Source organism: Rhinolophus sinicus, linkage group LG01 (genome assembly GCF_036562045.2).
Source record: "Rhinolophus sinicus isolate RSC01 linkage group LG01, ASM3656204v1, whole genome shotgun sequence".
In the NCBI taxonomy this organism is placed as follows: domain Eukaryota; kingdom Metazoa; phylum Chordata; class Mammalia; order Chiroptera; family Rhinolophidae; genus Rhinolophus; species Rhinolophus sinicus.
In genome coordinates, this window is record NC_133751.1 from 183,949,739 (window position 1) to 183,965,307 (window position 15,569).

At 35.8% G+C, this 15,569-nt stretch overlaps 1 protein-coding gene across 4 annotated transcripts in view; it reads left to right on the forward strand.

Annotated features, from left to right (window-relative positions):
• Positions 1 to 15,569, forward strand: part of ADAM23 (ADAM metallopeptidase domain 23) — a 154,229-nt gene that overhangs the window by 74,968 nt on the left and 63,692 nt on the right. For all 4 annotated transcript variants that reach the window (XM_019726899.2, XM_074340983.1, XM_019726901.2 and 1 more), the window contains exons 5-8: positions 6,245 to 6,327; positions 7,381 to 7,444; positions 10,837 to 10,909; positions 11,747 to 11,823. In XM_019726899.2, coding sequence (XP_019582458.2) covers positions 6,245 to 6,327; positions 7,381 to 7,444; positions 10,837 to 10,909; positions 11,747 to 11,823 — 297 coding nt within the window. The remainder of the gene's footprint in view (positions 1 to 6,244; positions 6,328 to 7,380; positions 7,445 to 10,836; positions 10,910 to 11,746; positions 11,824 to 15,569) is intronic.

Consider the following 15,569-nt stretch of genomic DNA (forward strand, 5'->3'; position numbering starts at 1 on the left):
ACTCTCTCTCATTATTGGGTGGGGAAAGTGTCCTTTCCTAGCTCTATTTTCTCACCCAGGCTTCTTTTTGTTCCCTTGCTCACTCCTGCCCAAGGATGGAAGAGCAACTCAACTGTTGGGAAAGAGTTGCTTATGTCTACGTACTCCCTTCCTCCCTTTCTTTTGTAAGATCCACCTCCCTATTGAAAAGGCATGTTCTCTTCTCTTTTCTATGCTCTAAATTGTACACTGGCAGCCCTGTGTGTTCATCTGTGTGTGTGTATAGTGTGTGTGTGTGTGTGTGTGTGTGTGTGTGTGTATGTGGTGGGGAGGGGTTGGTTGTCCCAGTTGTCTGTGCCTGGGTTGGTAAGTCTGGCTAACGCTGGCATGCAACATTAGCAGGACTATTGGATTCTCAGCTAATCCTCTCTTCTAGTATATTATTATCAGAAAGGAAGGTGATATATATTTTTTATCTCTGTTTCAGTCCTGTGTTACCCTTTCATTTGGTTTTAAACTTGGGTAGGTACCACTTCTCCCCCTATAGGATGGCTGTAATGAGAAAGATGGACAATAACAAGTGCTGATGAGGCTGTGGAGAACTGGAACCCTCATGCACTGCGGGGAGAATATAAAATGGTTGAGCTGCTTCAGAAAATAGTGTGGCAGTTCCTCATAAACTTAAGCATAGGGTTACCTTATGGCCCAGCAATTCTACACCTAGGTATATATCCAGGTAAATTGAAAACATGTGTCTAACCAAACAATTATACATGGATGTACATAACAGCATTATTTATAATAGCAGAAAATTAGAAACAACCCAAATGTCCATCAGTTGACAAATAAATAGACAAAATGTGATATATCCCCACAAAAGAATATTATTCAGCCATGAAAAGGAACGCAGTGCTGATTTATGCTGCACCACGCATCATTCCTGTAGACGATACTAAGGGAAAGAAACCAGTTACAAAGGACCACGTATTGTATGATTCCATTTATTTGAAATGTCTAGGCAAATCCAAAGAGACTGAAAGTAGGTTAGTGGTTGCCAGGAACTTGGGGGACACGGGGTGTGGAAAGGAAGAATGGGGAATGACTGCTAGTGGGTACAGGATTTCCTTTTGTGGTGATAAAAATATTCTGGAATTAGAGAGTGGTGATGGTTACACAACTCTGTGAATATACTATAAAACCACTGCCTTGTACTCTTTAAAAAAGTGAATTTTATGGTTTGTCAATTATATCTCAAAGGAAAAAACCCTTAGGTGGGGGTTGGGTTTATTTACCCATCGTCTCAACAAACACAAATCCTTCTCTCGTTTAAGATTGGTCTTGTCACTTAGGCTCATGGATAAGCCATTCTTATTCATTAATTAAACAGTACTGATTTCACTTACTGTGATTGAGTCACTGTTCTAGATGCTGGATATACAGCAGTGGACCAAATAGATAAAAATCCCTGCCTTGTTTTTTTCTTTATCACTGTAATCACATTGCCCTCCTACAGTGTTGTTTGTGCCTTCCTTATCAAATCACCATGGCTCAGCCTTAGCTCCCTTCTTCCATGAAGACTTCCTGGCAGGAATTATTGTTGGAGGGAATGGGCCTCGGTGGGCATGGCTTCTGGCTGGGAAGGTAAAAAAAAATCCCCAGGAAACCAAGAGAGCAGACCGTACTGGCTCCTCACAAAGCTATTTTAAGTTTGAATAGTGTGATTTTGTATGACTTATTAAAAATGTATCTAGCATTGGTACAGCCAAACTGTTCTAATACTTGAACATTTTCCCTGCATTGAGTTTAACGAAGGTAAATAATTAAACTGTGTTAGGGTCATAAATTCTCTGATTCTCTGCGATTTTTTTCCCTTCATTTTCTTATTCTGTAGTATTCAAATTCAGGTATGTGTGTCCAATTATAGACATCTTTTCTCTTTCGCTGCTAGCCCACTGATATATTAAATAGATTGATACACACTACAGGTTGATGAGTTTGAGATGTTTAAAGATAATGAATATAGTGTTATATTTTATTATCATATTCAGAACCTGGATTACCGAAATACACACATTTAGGAGCTGAGGACTATGCAGCTCTTTTTAAATGTTTATCCACACATTCAGGAGTTCATTGAAAACATCAGTGCTTGGTCACCATGCATGCCCAAGTTTATGAGAGTTTCTTAAGCAATGAAGATAATAATAACTGGCTGATTAAACTTTACTGAAACAGATGAGATAATTAAACAGACGCAAAGGTGGGGAGATTTTAAAATAAATTAAATTGAAACAATAGGGTTTTGAACCTATTTCCAGTAGGTTCTATTTTCTAATAGGTTGTGTTTAAAGTGAGCAGAATCAAAACATTCCTGTCATTTGATCAGTAATACCAGGGAACAAAATCTGTTTTCCCTCTAAGTTGTTATCACTAGACTCACAAAGTTGTTACTCCCGGCCACTTCTGATTAGGAAGTGTTTTAAAGGATGCACATGGCTTCAGTGTTTCATTATTTGCAGGAGAGGCCTGGTGCTTTCCAATGGGCTTCTTAGCTTGGCAACCTTGCGGAGCAAAGCTGATTATTTGAGCGTTATCTGGCTTGTGGAGTGTTCAGCTACGTGGAAGTGGTAGGCAGAGAAAGTTGGGGAGCTAACTTATTGGGATTTGTAAGTTCCTTTGACTAGCCAATAACTTCCACTTACCAGAAGCTCCATTTTTGTTGAATTTAATTAACTCGTTGACAGTTTTGAATCCAAAAATGCCCTTGGGGACGCACACACGAGTATACCTGTGGAATGGGTTGAATGGGCCCTTTTGGTTCTCTTGCCTCCTGTTGCTTACTCACAGATCTGTGACCCACTCATAGGGGGTGATCTCGAATTCACTGGCCAGCACTCTCGAGCTGTCTGAGGCCTTATTGTCTGGAGAAAGAAACTAATTTGAGAGCCTAAAGATGTGGGATTCAGTTAGGCTCTTTGTTGTCTTTGGCAGAGCCTTTTAGCACTCTGTGACATCTCCCTATCTGTCCTTGGAGATGGTACTTACTGTGAGATAGTGAGTGTTCAAGATGGCTAGATCCCTGTGTGGACGGCACCTCCAGAGTTGACTGTCCAACGTCATGGTTAACGAAGCCTCTGGAAATGGCCTCTTTGCCCTGGCCCACTACTGTTACCCCTGTTACCCTAGAGGGAATGCCTCTTCTCAACTGGGACTTATTAATATGAAATAACTCAAGGTGTTACTTTGCAGTGGTGTGTACAAAATGCTGCATTGATCTGGAGAGTTGCCAAATAACATTTTTCAGGTAATGCTTTCTTGAAAATTTGGTATAGATTTAATAATTAGAAGCTCAGAAAATACTCTAACATGAATACTAAATTAGAACCTGCCAAATTGCATATAGTACTTAATATAACTCCACAGTTAGATATTGAAGTTTTCTTATGATGATAAATATCAGGGATTGGATGCTACCTCAAGTCTCATTTAAGGTCCAGAAAATATGGTGATCCACATTCAAATATACAGGGAACTAAAAGAGTTCCCTTCAGATAATATCCTACCTTAATTAAAACAAGTAACAATGACTTTTATACTGAGAGAGCATCAGCATTATTTTCCAATGCTAGTGAAGAAAACTAAAATCTAAGAAAGGACTTTGAAATATTTTCTGGAAAAAAAAGAATATTTTTAGAAAAATCTGGAAAATACAGCTTTCTTAGAAAGGTTAAGTAAATATGACAGTGTTTGCTATGCACTTCTAATAACCACTTGGCTTATGATAGCCTTTTGGTGTGATATAAAGTGGTAAATAATCAGTTTGATGGAATTTACAGTTACCTATGTTTGTTTTTAGAATCATGTGAAGAGCCTGAAATTTAATTGCAGCACATTGACCTTGATTCTCAGGTTGCTGTAATGCGTGCTACCATTTGTTCTTATACTTTGCAGAGTTGAATATGCAAATAGAACTTGACATATTGTATACAAGTCAATATTTATACACAAGGTTACTTTCTGAGAACTGAAAAGCAAACCTTTACAAAATATTACAAGTTTATAATACCAAATATAGACAACGAACATTGAAAATATGTATTATAGTTACTAAGAGGAAACAAACTGAGTTGGTTGGGGAGTGGTCATTTGGTATATGGATGAGCACCTTTCGGCACTTTGAATAGCACCTGAAGCTACTGTAATTACAGTAGACTAAACAGTGATCAAAATGACTGTAAATCATCAATAAAAATCAAAGTATGTCCAGTATATTCTATTTTTAAGGACACAAATTGGAAGCTTCTAGTTAAACAATGTGGATTCAATGCTTTTGTTTATCTTTATTCCCTTCCAGTAACCCACTCAAATAGCAGTTAAGGAATAAAAAAATGCTATAAACCCACAAGGACAAAGACAAGAGAAGAAAAGACAGCCGATGAGAGGTGTCCTTAGAATTATAGGAGATAGAAAGCAGATGAATGAGGAGTAACTGCCTTAGATTTGAGCTTTTCCTGCTCTGTTATGTTCCACTCGGGGAAACTCAGAAGAAACAAGCCAACTAATGTGACTTTACCCAGAAATGCCCAGGAATTGAAGGCACATAAAAACAGAAAGGTTGGTTGGAAGTCTACATGGAGGCTATTTAAATCCCTGATCGACTCTGTACCCCATATAGCTAGGAGGCCATCCCTTCTGTACTCTGGTAGAAGAGCTCAGTTTTTAGAGACAAATGGAAAGATGGGAATTATCAGAGAAATAATGAAATTTTCCCAGAACTGAAGTGCATGTATTTTCTTGACTAAAAGTGTGACAGAATACCCGATGCAGTGAATAAACAAAAACCCACACCAATGCACATCATGAGATTTCATGAAAATGAGGATGAATAAAATTTCCCAAAGTGTTCATGAAAGGGGAAAAATAGATTTGATAGAAAATATCAAACATTAGAATTAAATCCAATTCTCAACAGCAACGTTAAAAGTATAAGACTGTGTACAATGTTGTTGAAATGCCGAGGGAAAATAATTTCCAATCTAGAATTCTCTACCCACCCAAATGATCACTCAAGTATAAAGGCAGATAAGGACATTTTCATACGTGCAAGTTCTCAACAAATTTATCTTCCATGAACACTTTTTCAAGAAAGTACCAGAGGATGTGTACCTCCAGAAAAGGGGAAGGTGAGACCATGAATGGATAAGACATATGATCTAGGAGTCAATATAGAAGGGAAGCTAAGGAAGTTCCCGGGGTGATCCTACAGAGAAATCATGAATAGCAGCAGTACAAAAGGCCTAGGAGAGGGGTGTCTCCAAGAACAAAATGCATATGATCAATTACCAGATGTATTTGACCATGGGAGAAGAGTTGTAGATAATCTTTTAGATAATGGGGATATTAGATACACAGAAAAATAAACAAGAACACAAAGCAAAAAATTCTTAAAAAATTAAAAATGGAGCAAGAAAGAAAATGTAAATATAATCACAGTGGCATAGCTATGAACAATATTTGCGTAGTTGTTATCAACACTAAATGTCAACTTAACCCAAACTGATGATATGTATTAGAATTTATTGGAGGCAAGAGAGGTTTTAAGATTCTATATTTAGGAAGACATTTTCTGAAGTGAAATGAATCAGGACATAATAGTATAAAAAATATTCCATTCAGAAATATATTCAAAATAAACAGTAGAAGAAGCAGCTAAAAGAGTTAAAAATGATTGCTGTGGAGGTGGGGAGAGAGGGAGAAAGAGAGCTGCTATATTTTTTTTTTTAAATAGGCCTTGTAGTTACTATTTGACTTTGAAAACTGAATCCATATATTATTTCTAAATTTTTTAAAAATTAATTTAAAAAAATAAGAAAGCGAATAATAAGGTTTTATGTAGTTTTCCATAAAAAATGATCATAAATAACAACATTGGGGTCTCTCCTCAGTTAGGTAGAAGGCCTTATTCCATAACAATATCTGGTAAGTATCTACTTCCTTCCATGCTTAAGAAAGATATGTAAGGTGTACCAGTTGCATTGGTGTCTTATTCCTGTTAAAGCCTTTTCTTCTTCATTTAAGTTCATATACATATGCTCATTACAAGACTGTTGAAAAAATTGCCTGGTGCTCTTTGTGATTTCACATTAACCAGTAGGAGTTTCTAGGTCCATCCTCACATATCTTTTTGCTTTATAGAAGCATCCCAAAGAGTGACTCATGATGCAGTAAGCATAATTTCTCAATCACACGTTCTTCTGTGTTGTAGGGTGGAGAGCACTGTTACTATCACGGAAGCATCCGAGGTGTCAAGGACTCCAGGGCAGCTCTGTCGACCTGCAATGGACTTCAGTACGTGGGACTTTCATTGGGAGAATGAACTTGCTTTCACTTCGTTCACCCTTTCCATCTTTTCTTTCGCAGATATTTATTGTAGTGTCTTCTGTGCCATGTAAGGGACTGGATATGGAGTGATGAACAAGGAGGGCGGAATCTCTGCTCTCTTAACACTTAGAGCTTGTAGGAGATTCAAAGAAATGATTATGCAGAAACATATTTAATTTGCCTTTTTTGGTAGGTACTATGAAGGGTCGGACAGGGACTTATAGGGTAACCGAACCTAGTCCAGGAAGATTTCCCAGAGGTGTATGCCAGAAGGCATATCAATCAGATTAGACCTAAAAGTAAGTAGGAATTAGCCGAGTGAGGGTGGGTTATGAAAGAGGAGCTCATGCATCAGCTTTGAGGCAGGATCTAAAGAAAAACAAACATTTGTAAGCACCTTTCAGACCTGAACACAGAACACTTCATGTAAAGATCTAGTTATGGCCATGTGAGGAAAAAAGATCTTGAAAATCTTAAAAAATCCCATATCTCTGAAAATAAAATGTGATTTTCATCACAGTCATACTGCTCAATGGAAATTCACAATTTGCAAGCATAAAGATCCTCTGTTTGCCTCTTCAGAATCAGATGGTTTTAGATTATTCTTATACATAAATACCCTGTCTATTTTCCTATAGGTATTGGATTTGTATAACAAGAAATGTGTAGTAGTTGTACATTATTCTGGAATAATAACTTGTGATACTGGAACTGCATGAATAGTTCTATCTCAGATTCTAATCTGTTCATCTAATTTCAAAAATTAATTATATCAGGTGTAATTTGTATGCTTTTGGTGTACACTTTTTATACCTTGTGTAGCATATATGCTGAGTAGTACAGTGTAGGGACCACTTATCTGTAGTCCATCCAGGTAAGTGAATTAGATTTGGGGCAGTATAAAGATATTTATTTAGGTATACTGTTTAGTTTTAAAGACACCATGTGAAGCTCACCTCCTATGTCTTGCTGTTTGCTCCATTTGTTAATTCTCTCCTTGTGTGCTTTCTTGTCTTGCAGTGGGATGTTTGAAGATAATACGTTTGTGTATATGATAGAACCACTAGAGCTGATTCATGATGAGGTAAGTCTGATTGTGACATCCGTTGCCTTAAGGTGTTTTATTCTTTCAGCATCTTTGCCTTTGAACAATAAAGAGAACATAATGTAGATGTCTACGTGCATTTATACATAGTACCTATTTCAAACTTAGGATGACATCATGCGTCTTAAAGCTTACATCACACAACCCAGGCCACACCAGTAAGGGATGATACGAGGCAACTCTCCTAGGTTTTCTGAGGTGAAGGCCAGTTCTTTTTCAGTCGGTAGAGAGAGCAGAGAGAACATTTTGTTTTATACTGACCGACTTCCTTTTCTTTAATATTTAGGTTTCTTTAGAGCTAGGGAAGAAAAGAATGTTTAGAGTCATGCACAGGCCAGCAACCTAGACAAGAAATCATAGAGGCCTTATGTTAAGTGAAATAAGTCAGGCAAAGAAATACTGTATGATCTCACCTATCTGTAGAATCTATAAAAACCTAAACTCATAGAAATACAGAACAGATTAGCGGTTACCAGAGGCCAATAGGGGAAATGGGTGAAGATGGTCAAAAGGTACAATCTTCCAGTTATGAGATAAATCAGTTCTGGGGATGGAATATACAACATGGCGATTATAGTTAACAGTACCATACTGTATATTTGAAAGTTTCTAAGAGAGTAGGTTTTCAAAGTTCCCATCACAAGAAAAATTTGTGTCATGTGAGGTGGTGGATGTTCACTGAACTTATGGCAGAGATCATTTTGCAATATATACATATATCAAATCATTATGTTGTACACCTTAAACTTATACCATGTTATATGTCAATTTTATCTCAATACACTCTAATAGTGTTGCTTACTAATAGGATGCAACCAAATTTAAAATTTGATATATATTCATCAAATACTGTAATGCGGGCTTACTACATGCTGGGTACTATTTTAAGTGCTGGGGATATAGTGAACAAAACAGACATAGAGCCTGAGTCAAATGGAGCTTCTAGTCGACAGGGGCGGACAGGAATGAACAGAATGATGAATAAGTAATTACCTACGGTATGTTAGGCAGTGATACAAGCTAAGGAGAAAAGATGAAGCCAGAAGGGTAGAATTAAACCTTCATAATAACTATCCAGGGAAGGACACAATGAGATGGTAATTTTGAATGAAGATCTTCAAGAAATTAGGGAGCTGGGAGAACATTTCAGAAGAGCAAATGCAAAGGCCGTGAGGCAGGACTGTTCCTCGTGTGTTGTAGGAACTTTGAGGAACCCAGTTAAGTTGGAGAGGAGTGGACAAGAGGGAGAGAGCGATAGGAGATGAAAGCACTGAGAAGTAACAGTCGGGAGGTCATATCAGTGCAAAGGCCTGCCGATGGGAAAGTGATACTTTGAGAGTGATGGAATCAGAATATTGCAATCATTTCATGGGGAGCAGAAAATGTTTTTTATCTTTAGAGATTGCAAATGTAGATAATAGTTGAACAGACAAACACTTTTTCTTTGTTGTGGCAATGTATATATGAATATGGGGTAAATTTCAAATTTGAGACACAAAAGTGATTAAATTTTAAATGGTTAACATTTGAGTAATCCTGTGTCATTTTTCAAATAGTGACTATAAAAATTACCAGGTAATTAGACAATCCCACTTAGATAAAGACATTTTAGTTGAGTAAATGGTTTTCCCCATACTCAGTAGTAGGTAGATAACCTGTATACAGCAAAATTATTTGGCTCATTCAGCAAAAAATTGACTTTGATTTCTGGCATTGATTAATAGCCCCATTACCTTAAAAAAAACAAAAACAAAATAAAGCAAAACCTAAAGAACAAAACAAAAAAATAAAAGTACCACTCCCTAAGCCTTAGAATTTTTAAATATGTAAAATGAGATAATTTTTCAGTATATCTCTAGTAGGGCAATTTTGTAGATTTGATGAATTAATAAATGTATATAACTTTATCTAATAAACTGTTGAAGAAATTTATAAATATAAACTGTTATTATTCTAATATTTAAAGCATTGGTTTTGCATTGGTATACCCATAATTATATTTTTCGGGGGCTGATTGTTATATGCTTAATGTGTTTTGTTTTTCTGCCTTCTTTCTTACTGCCTACCTTTTGTTCATGTAACAATTTGTCCTCATCTTCACCAGGGGTGGAGGGAAAGGAACAGTGCTTGAAACTTTAAATTAATCAATTTTTAAAATTGTGTTGCTAATCTAGCTGTGAGTCTCGTTACTCTAGGTATCTTTTCACCTATTACCAGAATTAAGAGTTATTGTACTTGAATTTAGATATTTTTCATATTTAGTTTATTATTATTAATTATAGTATGCTTTACAGTAAATCAAGTAATAAGGATGGGATATTTCTAATGAGAATTCATATTATCTCTTAAATAATAAATGAGTAGCAAACTCTTAATTATTGTTAAGTCTTTTATGTACTTTATTAAGAATACTCTTTTTTTTAAGTTATTTCTTTCTGATTATAAAACTAACATATTGTAGTAAATTTGGAAAAGCAAAGTAAACAAAAAATTAATTAAGTAGTAATTATCCATCAGCCCTTCCCCCAGAGATAACTTCTCTTCACTTTTCAGTGTATATTCTTCCAGTTTTCCAATGATAATATTCTCATACATTTTAAAAATAAGTTGGATCATTATTTTGTAATATAATTTAAACTCAGTAATGTACCTCTCTGAGCCTCAATATTTTTAGTTGTAAAAGGGGGATAAAATATGCACTGTATGGAGTTCTTGTGAGGATGAAATTGGGAAATGTGTTCGTTATCAGTGCCTGGCACATACTATGCACTCAGTAATGGAAGCTAATAGTAATATTAGGAATGGAAATAAGACATATCTAAAAGTAATTTGTAAGGCAAAGGATATGAATGTTTGCAAGGTTAGTGATAGAATTGCTAAATTTCTCTTTCAACTATGCTGCCGGTTTTCTCCTACCAGCAGTGTAAGAGCGGGCTTTTTGCCTTGTAGCCATACTTAATAATGGTTATCTTAATTTTTAAAGCTTTGCCAACTTGAAGGCAAAAATTTGCATGTGTTTTTTAAAAAGTTGCATTTTGAAGGAATATTAAAGTATCATCATTTTTTCACATATTTATTGACTACTTGTGTTCTTTCTTGTGAACTTCCTATTCACGACTTTGAAGGAAGCTAAGGCTTAAGAGTAGCTAATAAAGCTATTGCTTTTATCTAAACGGGAGCAATTGGATGATGCTCTATTTTATTTAAAATTAAATTTTCAATGAGTCATGTACTGTTCATTTTTGATAGCTAAAACATTAGCATATAAATGTCCCTATTTTAGGAAGGATATTAGAGAAAGTTCTCACACTATTCCATAGAGGCACAATCACATCTTGCTTTTAAATTGTCTACAATTGCTTCCATTTCAGAAAAGCACAGGTCGACCACATATAATCCAGAAAACCTTGGCGGGACAATATTCTAAGCAAATGAAGAATCTCAGTAAGTTTTAATTCGTATAGCTATTCTATTTTATGTAGCTGGAGCCATGACTTGGTGGAACTCGGTAGATATGTGGGCTTGTTGGGAAGTAGAATTGGCTCAAGATCTGGAGTGAGCAATGTGAGTAGGCAGTGGAGTGAACTGTGGCTTTCATGTGATGAGGCATGAAGAATTGTTTCTGGTGGAAGGACTGAAATATGATGCCCAAGAATAAAGCTGTGCTAGGAACCAGAGAGCGTGGCCAAATTGAATGGAGTGATTTACAGTGAGGTTCATCCTTACATTTTCTTGGCATTTAACTGCTCTTTAGCCAACTTGCATTGTCTCTCTCTTATGCTCTGGTCCTGAGGCATGTTAAGCATATTGATTTGCAAAAGCTTATTTTGGATTATCGTGGCATGTGATGTGTCTACTTCTGTATATTAATACCAAAAGTCTTTAATAATTTATGCAAACGCTTATGGCACACATTATTTTTAAATTCCAAAATGAATTAAGCATAGTAGAATTCTCTTAAACGTCCAGAAACTGAGGGTCAGATGCTAGTATGTCAAATATGCTTATCCTAATGAGTTTTGAACATATATTTTTGATGATGTTTGGAAGAAAATTATGTTTGAATTATGTATTATAATTTATTAATTATAAGTTGAATCACATTTGTGACCATGAGAATGTGAAATGTGTAATGGTCAGCATACCTTTTCACCTTAATTTGATTTTGAGATGAAATATGCTATCAGTGCTACTGTGCCTTCATGTAATTTTTTAAAAACACGTATTCCCATTGAAATGCAGTAGAGCATAGATCTTTATATTCTGTTTTCTTTTCCACAGGTATGGAAAGCAGTGAACAGTGGCCCTTTCTGTCTGAATTACAGTGGTTGAAAAGGAGGAGGAAGAGAGCAGTGAATGTGAGTGTGGCATTGAGCCACAGGTGTGGCCATTTCACTCAGTACAATGGCTCCCTGTCATCACACAGTATCTAAGTGTACCTAAAACAGTTTAGATTTTGGCAACTTTCTCTTACAAACAAAAACAACAAACCCAACCCCCTATAATTTGAGTCTTATAGACGTATTGTTTCTTATTCAATTTTCCCTATTAGTGAGGTAAACCGATTACAGGGTTTTATGAACCCTAATATTATATGAGGAATATATTGTTTTAGCTCTGTTTTCAAATGAAAAGTGCAGTGCATTTTTTTTCTATTGAAAGTATAGCAGGCTTTAAAAATATGGCTGATATAACATCATATTAAGCATTTCTGTTAACAAAATAAGCAGGGGGAGGAGTTAGGCTTCAAAATGTTTGGCTAATAACACTTATTTTTATTGCTTTCAAATTAAGTACTTTGTTATACCAAATTTTGAAACTGGATGTGTCTTTCTGAACAGAATGGATCTATTTGACCATTAGTATCATGATGGTTACTAAATAAGAGTCATATAATTATATAATCAGCATCTGTCGTATAGCTCCATGTATTGATAAATGTACAGGGGCTTTGTAACCGAAATCATGTTCCTAGTCCTTTTCATAATAGGTTAGAAAGCTGTAATGATGGGGACTATCTAGTAATTATATGGTGAATGCTATATAATGGAGAATTAATTCCACAGCTTATAGACTACATGGTAATTTACTAGATAACTTAATGAGTAATTAATTATACTGGAATTTGCACATTTTAAATAATGTTTTGCTGAATATATTTTTTGTGAAAAAATTAGACTTCCAGGCATCAAAAACTTGCAGTTTAAATCATTGTCTTTTTATGAGCTTGTATTATAGTGATTGTGGAATCTGTCTGTCTGTCTGTCTATCTTGGGGGTACCAAAAAATGTATACACATCTTAAAATAACATCTTTTAAATAAAAGATAAAAAAGATGTTATTTTAAAATGTGTATACATTTTTTTGGCCGTGTGTGTGTGTGTGTGTGTGTGTGTGTGTGTGTGTGTGTGTTTGTGTGTGTGTGTTTTGTTGTTGTTTTTAGAGATTTCTTTTTGTTTACTCTTGAAGATGTGGTCAGTAATAATGTTTTATATAGACTAATGACATTTCACTATAGTTCACCTCTATCAAATATAAACTAATCAATGACCTTGTAATTTTTGAACTATGAAAAAGAAACAGAAGTCCAAAGATGACTAAAATACTTAGCCTTAAGAGGCACACGATTCAACATACACAGAGGCCAACTCCAGACCAAACCAGAGTATTACCAGGTTTGACCTACAAGTGACACACCCAGAGGGAATTCTCTACAGGCACAAGAGCCCATAGGGGCCAAGCCTCATCAGAGCAGTCAACCCTCACGCAGCAGCTCATCCACTGTGAGCATAGCCAAGTCTCACAACTAGTCAGCCTAGGAGTCAGCCCCATCTACTGACAAGCAAAAAGCAATTAAGGCTCAACTTTAACAGGAGAATACATACAACACAAGGGTCACCTTTGGAGCACACGCACAGGAGAATAGGGAAGTGGTACAAGTCAAATATAAAGGACGCATACTGCATAAGATAACCCAGCAAAGACCAAGAACCCTAGGGGATCTACCTAATACATAGAAGCAAACACAGAGAGTCCGCCAGAATGGGGAAACAAAGAAACATGTCCCAAATAAAAGAACAGAAGTAACCTCCAGAATTGGAGCCAAATGAAATAGAGGTAACCAACCTATCAGAGACAGAGTTCAGAACATTGATGGTAAGAATGTTTAAGGAGCTTAGTGATGACATAAAGAAGAATAGAGAAATCATTAAAAAAAAGCCATTTAGAACTAAAGAATACAATAACTGAAATAAAGAACACACTTGAAGGAATTACCAGCAGGTTAGATGAAGCAGAGGATCGAATCAGCGACTTAGAAGACAAGTTAGCAGGGATCACCCAAGCGGAACAACAACAACAAAAAAGAATAAAAAACAATGAAAATGGTCTAAGAGACCTCTGCGATAACATCAAGCGCAACAACATGCGCATCATAGGAATACCAGAAGGTGAAGACAAGGAGCAAGGGATCGAGAATATATTTGAAGTAATAAAGTCCGAAAATTACCCTAACCTGATGAAGGAAACTGACATACAAGCCCAGGAAGTGCAGAGAGGTCCAACCAGGATAAACCCAAACAGGCCCACACCAAGGCACATTATAGTTAAAATGGCAAAGGTTAACGACAAAGAGAATCTTAAAAGCAGCAAGAGAAAGACAGCAAGTTACATACAATGGAACTCTTATAAAACTATCAAATGACTTTTCTACAGAAACTTTGCAGGCCAGAAGGGAGTGGCAGGAGGTATTCAAAGTGATGAAAAACAAAGGCCTACAACCTAGATTGCTGAATTCTGTTTTATCCAGCAAGGCTATCGTTTAAAATTGAAAGAGAAATAAAGAGCTTCCCAGAATGGTTATCATCAATAAATCAACAAATGACAAGTGCTGGCAAGGTTGTGGAGAAAAGGGAACCATGGTGCACTGTTGGTGGGATTGCAGATTGGTGCAGCGACTATAGAAATCAGTATGGAGGTTTCTCAAAAAACTGGAAATAAAAAAACAAAAAGAAAGAAAGAAACACACACACATAAAAAACTGGAAATAGAACTACCTTATGACCCAGCAATTCTACTCTTAGGCATCTATTCAGAGAAATCCAAGACATTAATTTGAAAAAATATACGCATACCTATGTTTATTGCAGTACTATTTACAATAGCCAGGACATGGAAACAACTGAAATGCCGATTGGTAGATGACTGGATTAAGAAACTATGGTACATTTATACAATGGAGTATTACGCAGCCATAACGAAGAACGAAATCTTACCATTTGCAACGATATGGATGGACCTAGAGAACATTATGCTAAGTGAAATAAGTCAGACAGAGAAAGACAAATATCATATAATGTCACTTATATGTGGAATCTAAATAATAGAATAAATGAACAAACTAATCAGAAATAGCCTCAGAGATATAGAGGAAAAATTGAAGATTGCTAGAAGGGGGGTTAGGGGGAGATGGGAATAAGGGAGAAGGTGAGGGGAAATAAATACTTAGCCTTTGCTCTTAAAGGGTTATCTAGTAATAATAAAAATTTGGAAGAATTTAGAATATTGTAATTGTTAATATTTGTTCCTTTGAAAAGTTGTGTGTTGAATAATTAGTGTATCATTATTAGAATTTCACTCCATTGAGTTAAGGTTTCTGTTTGACTACAGTGGTATCTTTTTCCAGATGTACTGTGCTATTCTTACTAAATAAGTTTTACATAGGTTTTCCTTGAAGTTTTAAATAGATATGAATATTTTTATCACATCTTAATACCACAGAAATAGAGATAATTTATCTTAACAGAATTATACTGTACATTTTTCTCTAGAATGTTTTTATATATAAAAATCATATAAAAACTACATGGGCTGTTCTCTATTTTGTGAGAACAGCCTCTATTTAATGGTAATTACATTAAATGGAGAACATATCTCTGATGGTAGTTACATATAGTTCTTTTCTGAATACCTGAATGTTTACTCACGCTTTACTATCAGTTTTTTCAATTTCCCTGACCAAGTTTCTTTGAGGGTGTTTATAAAGTAGGCAGCAAAGAGTTCTTCTGAAATTCAGTCAGTTAACAACTTAACAGTCAGCCTCAGA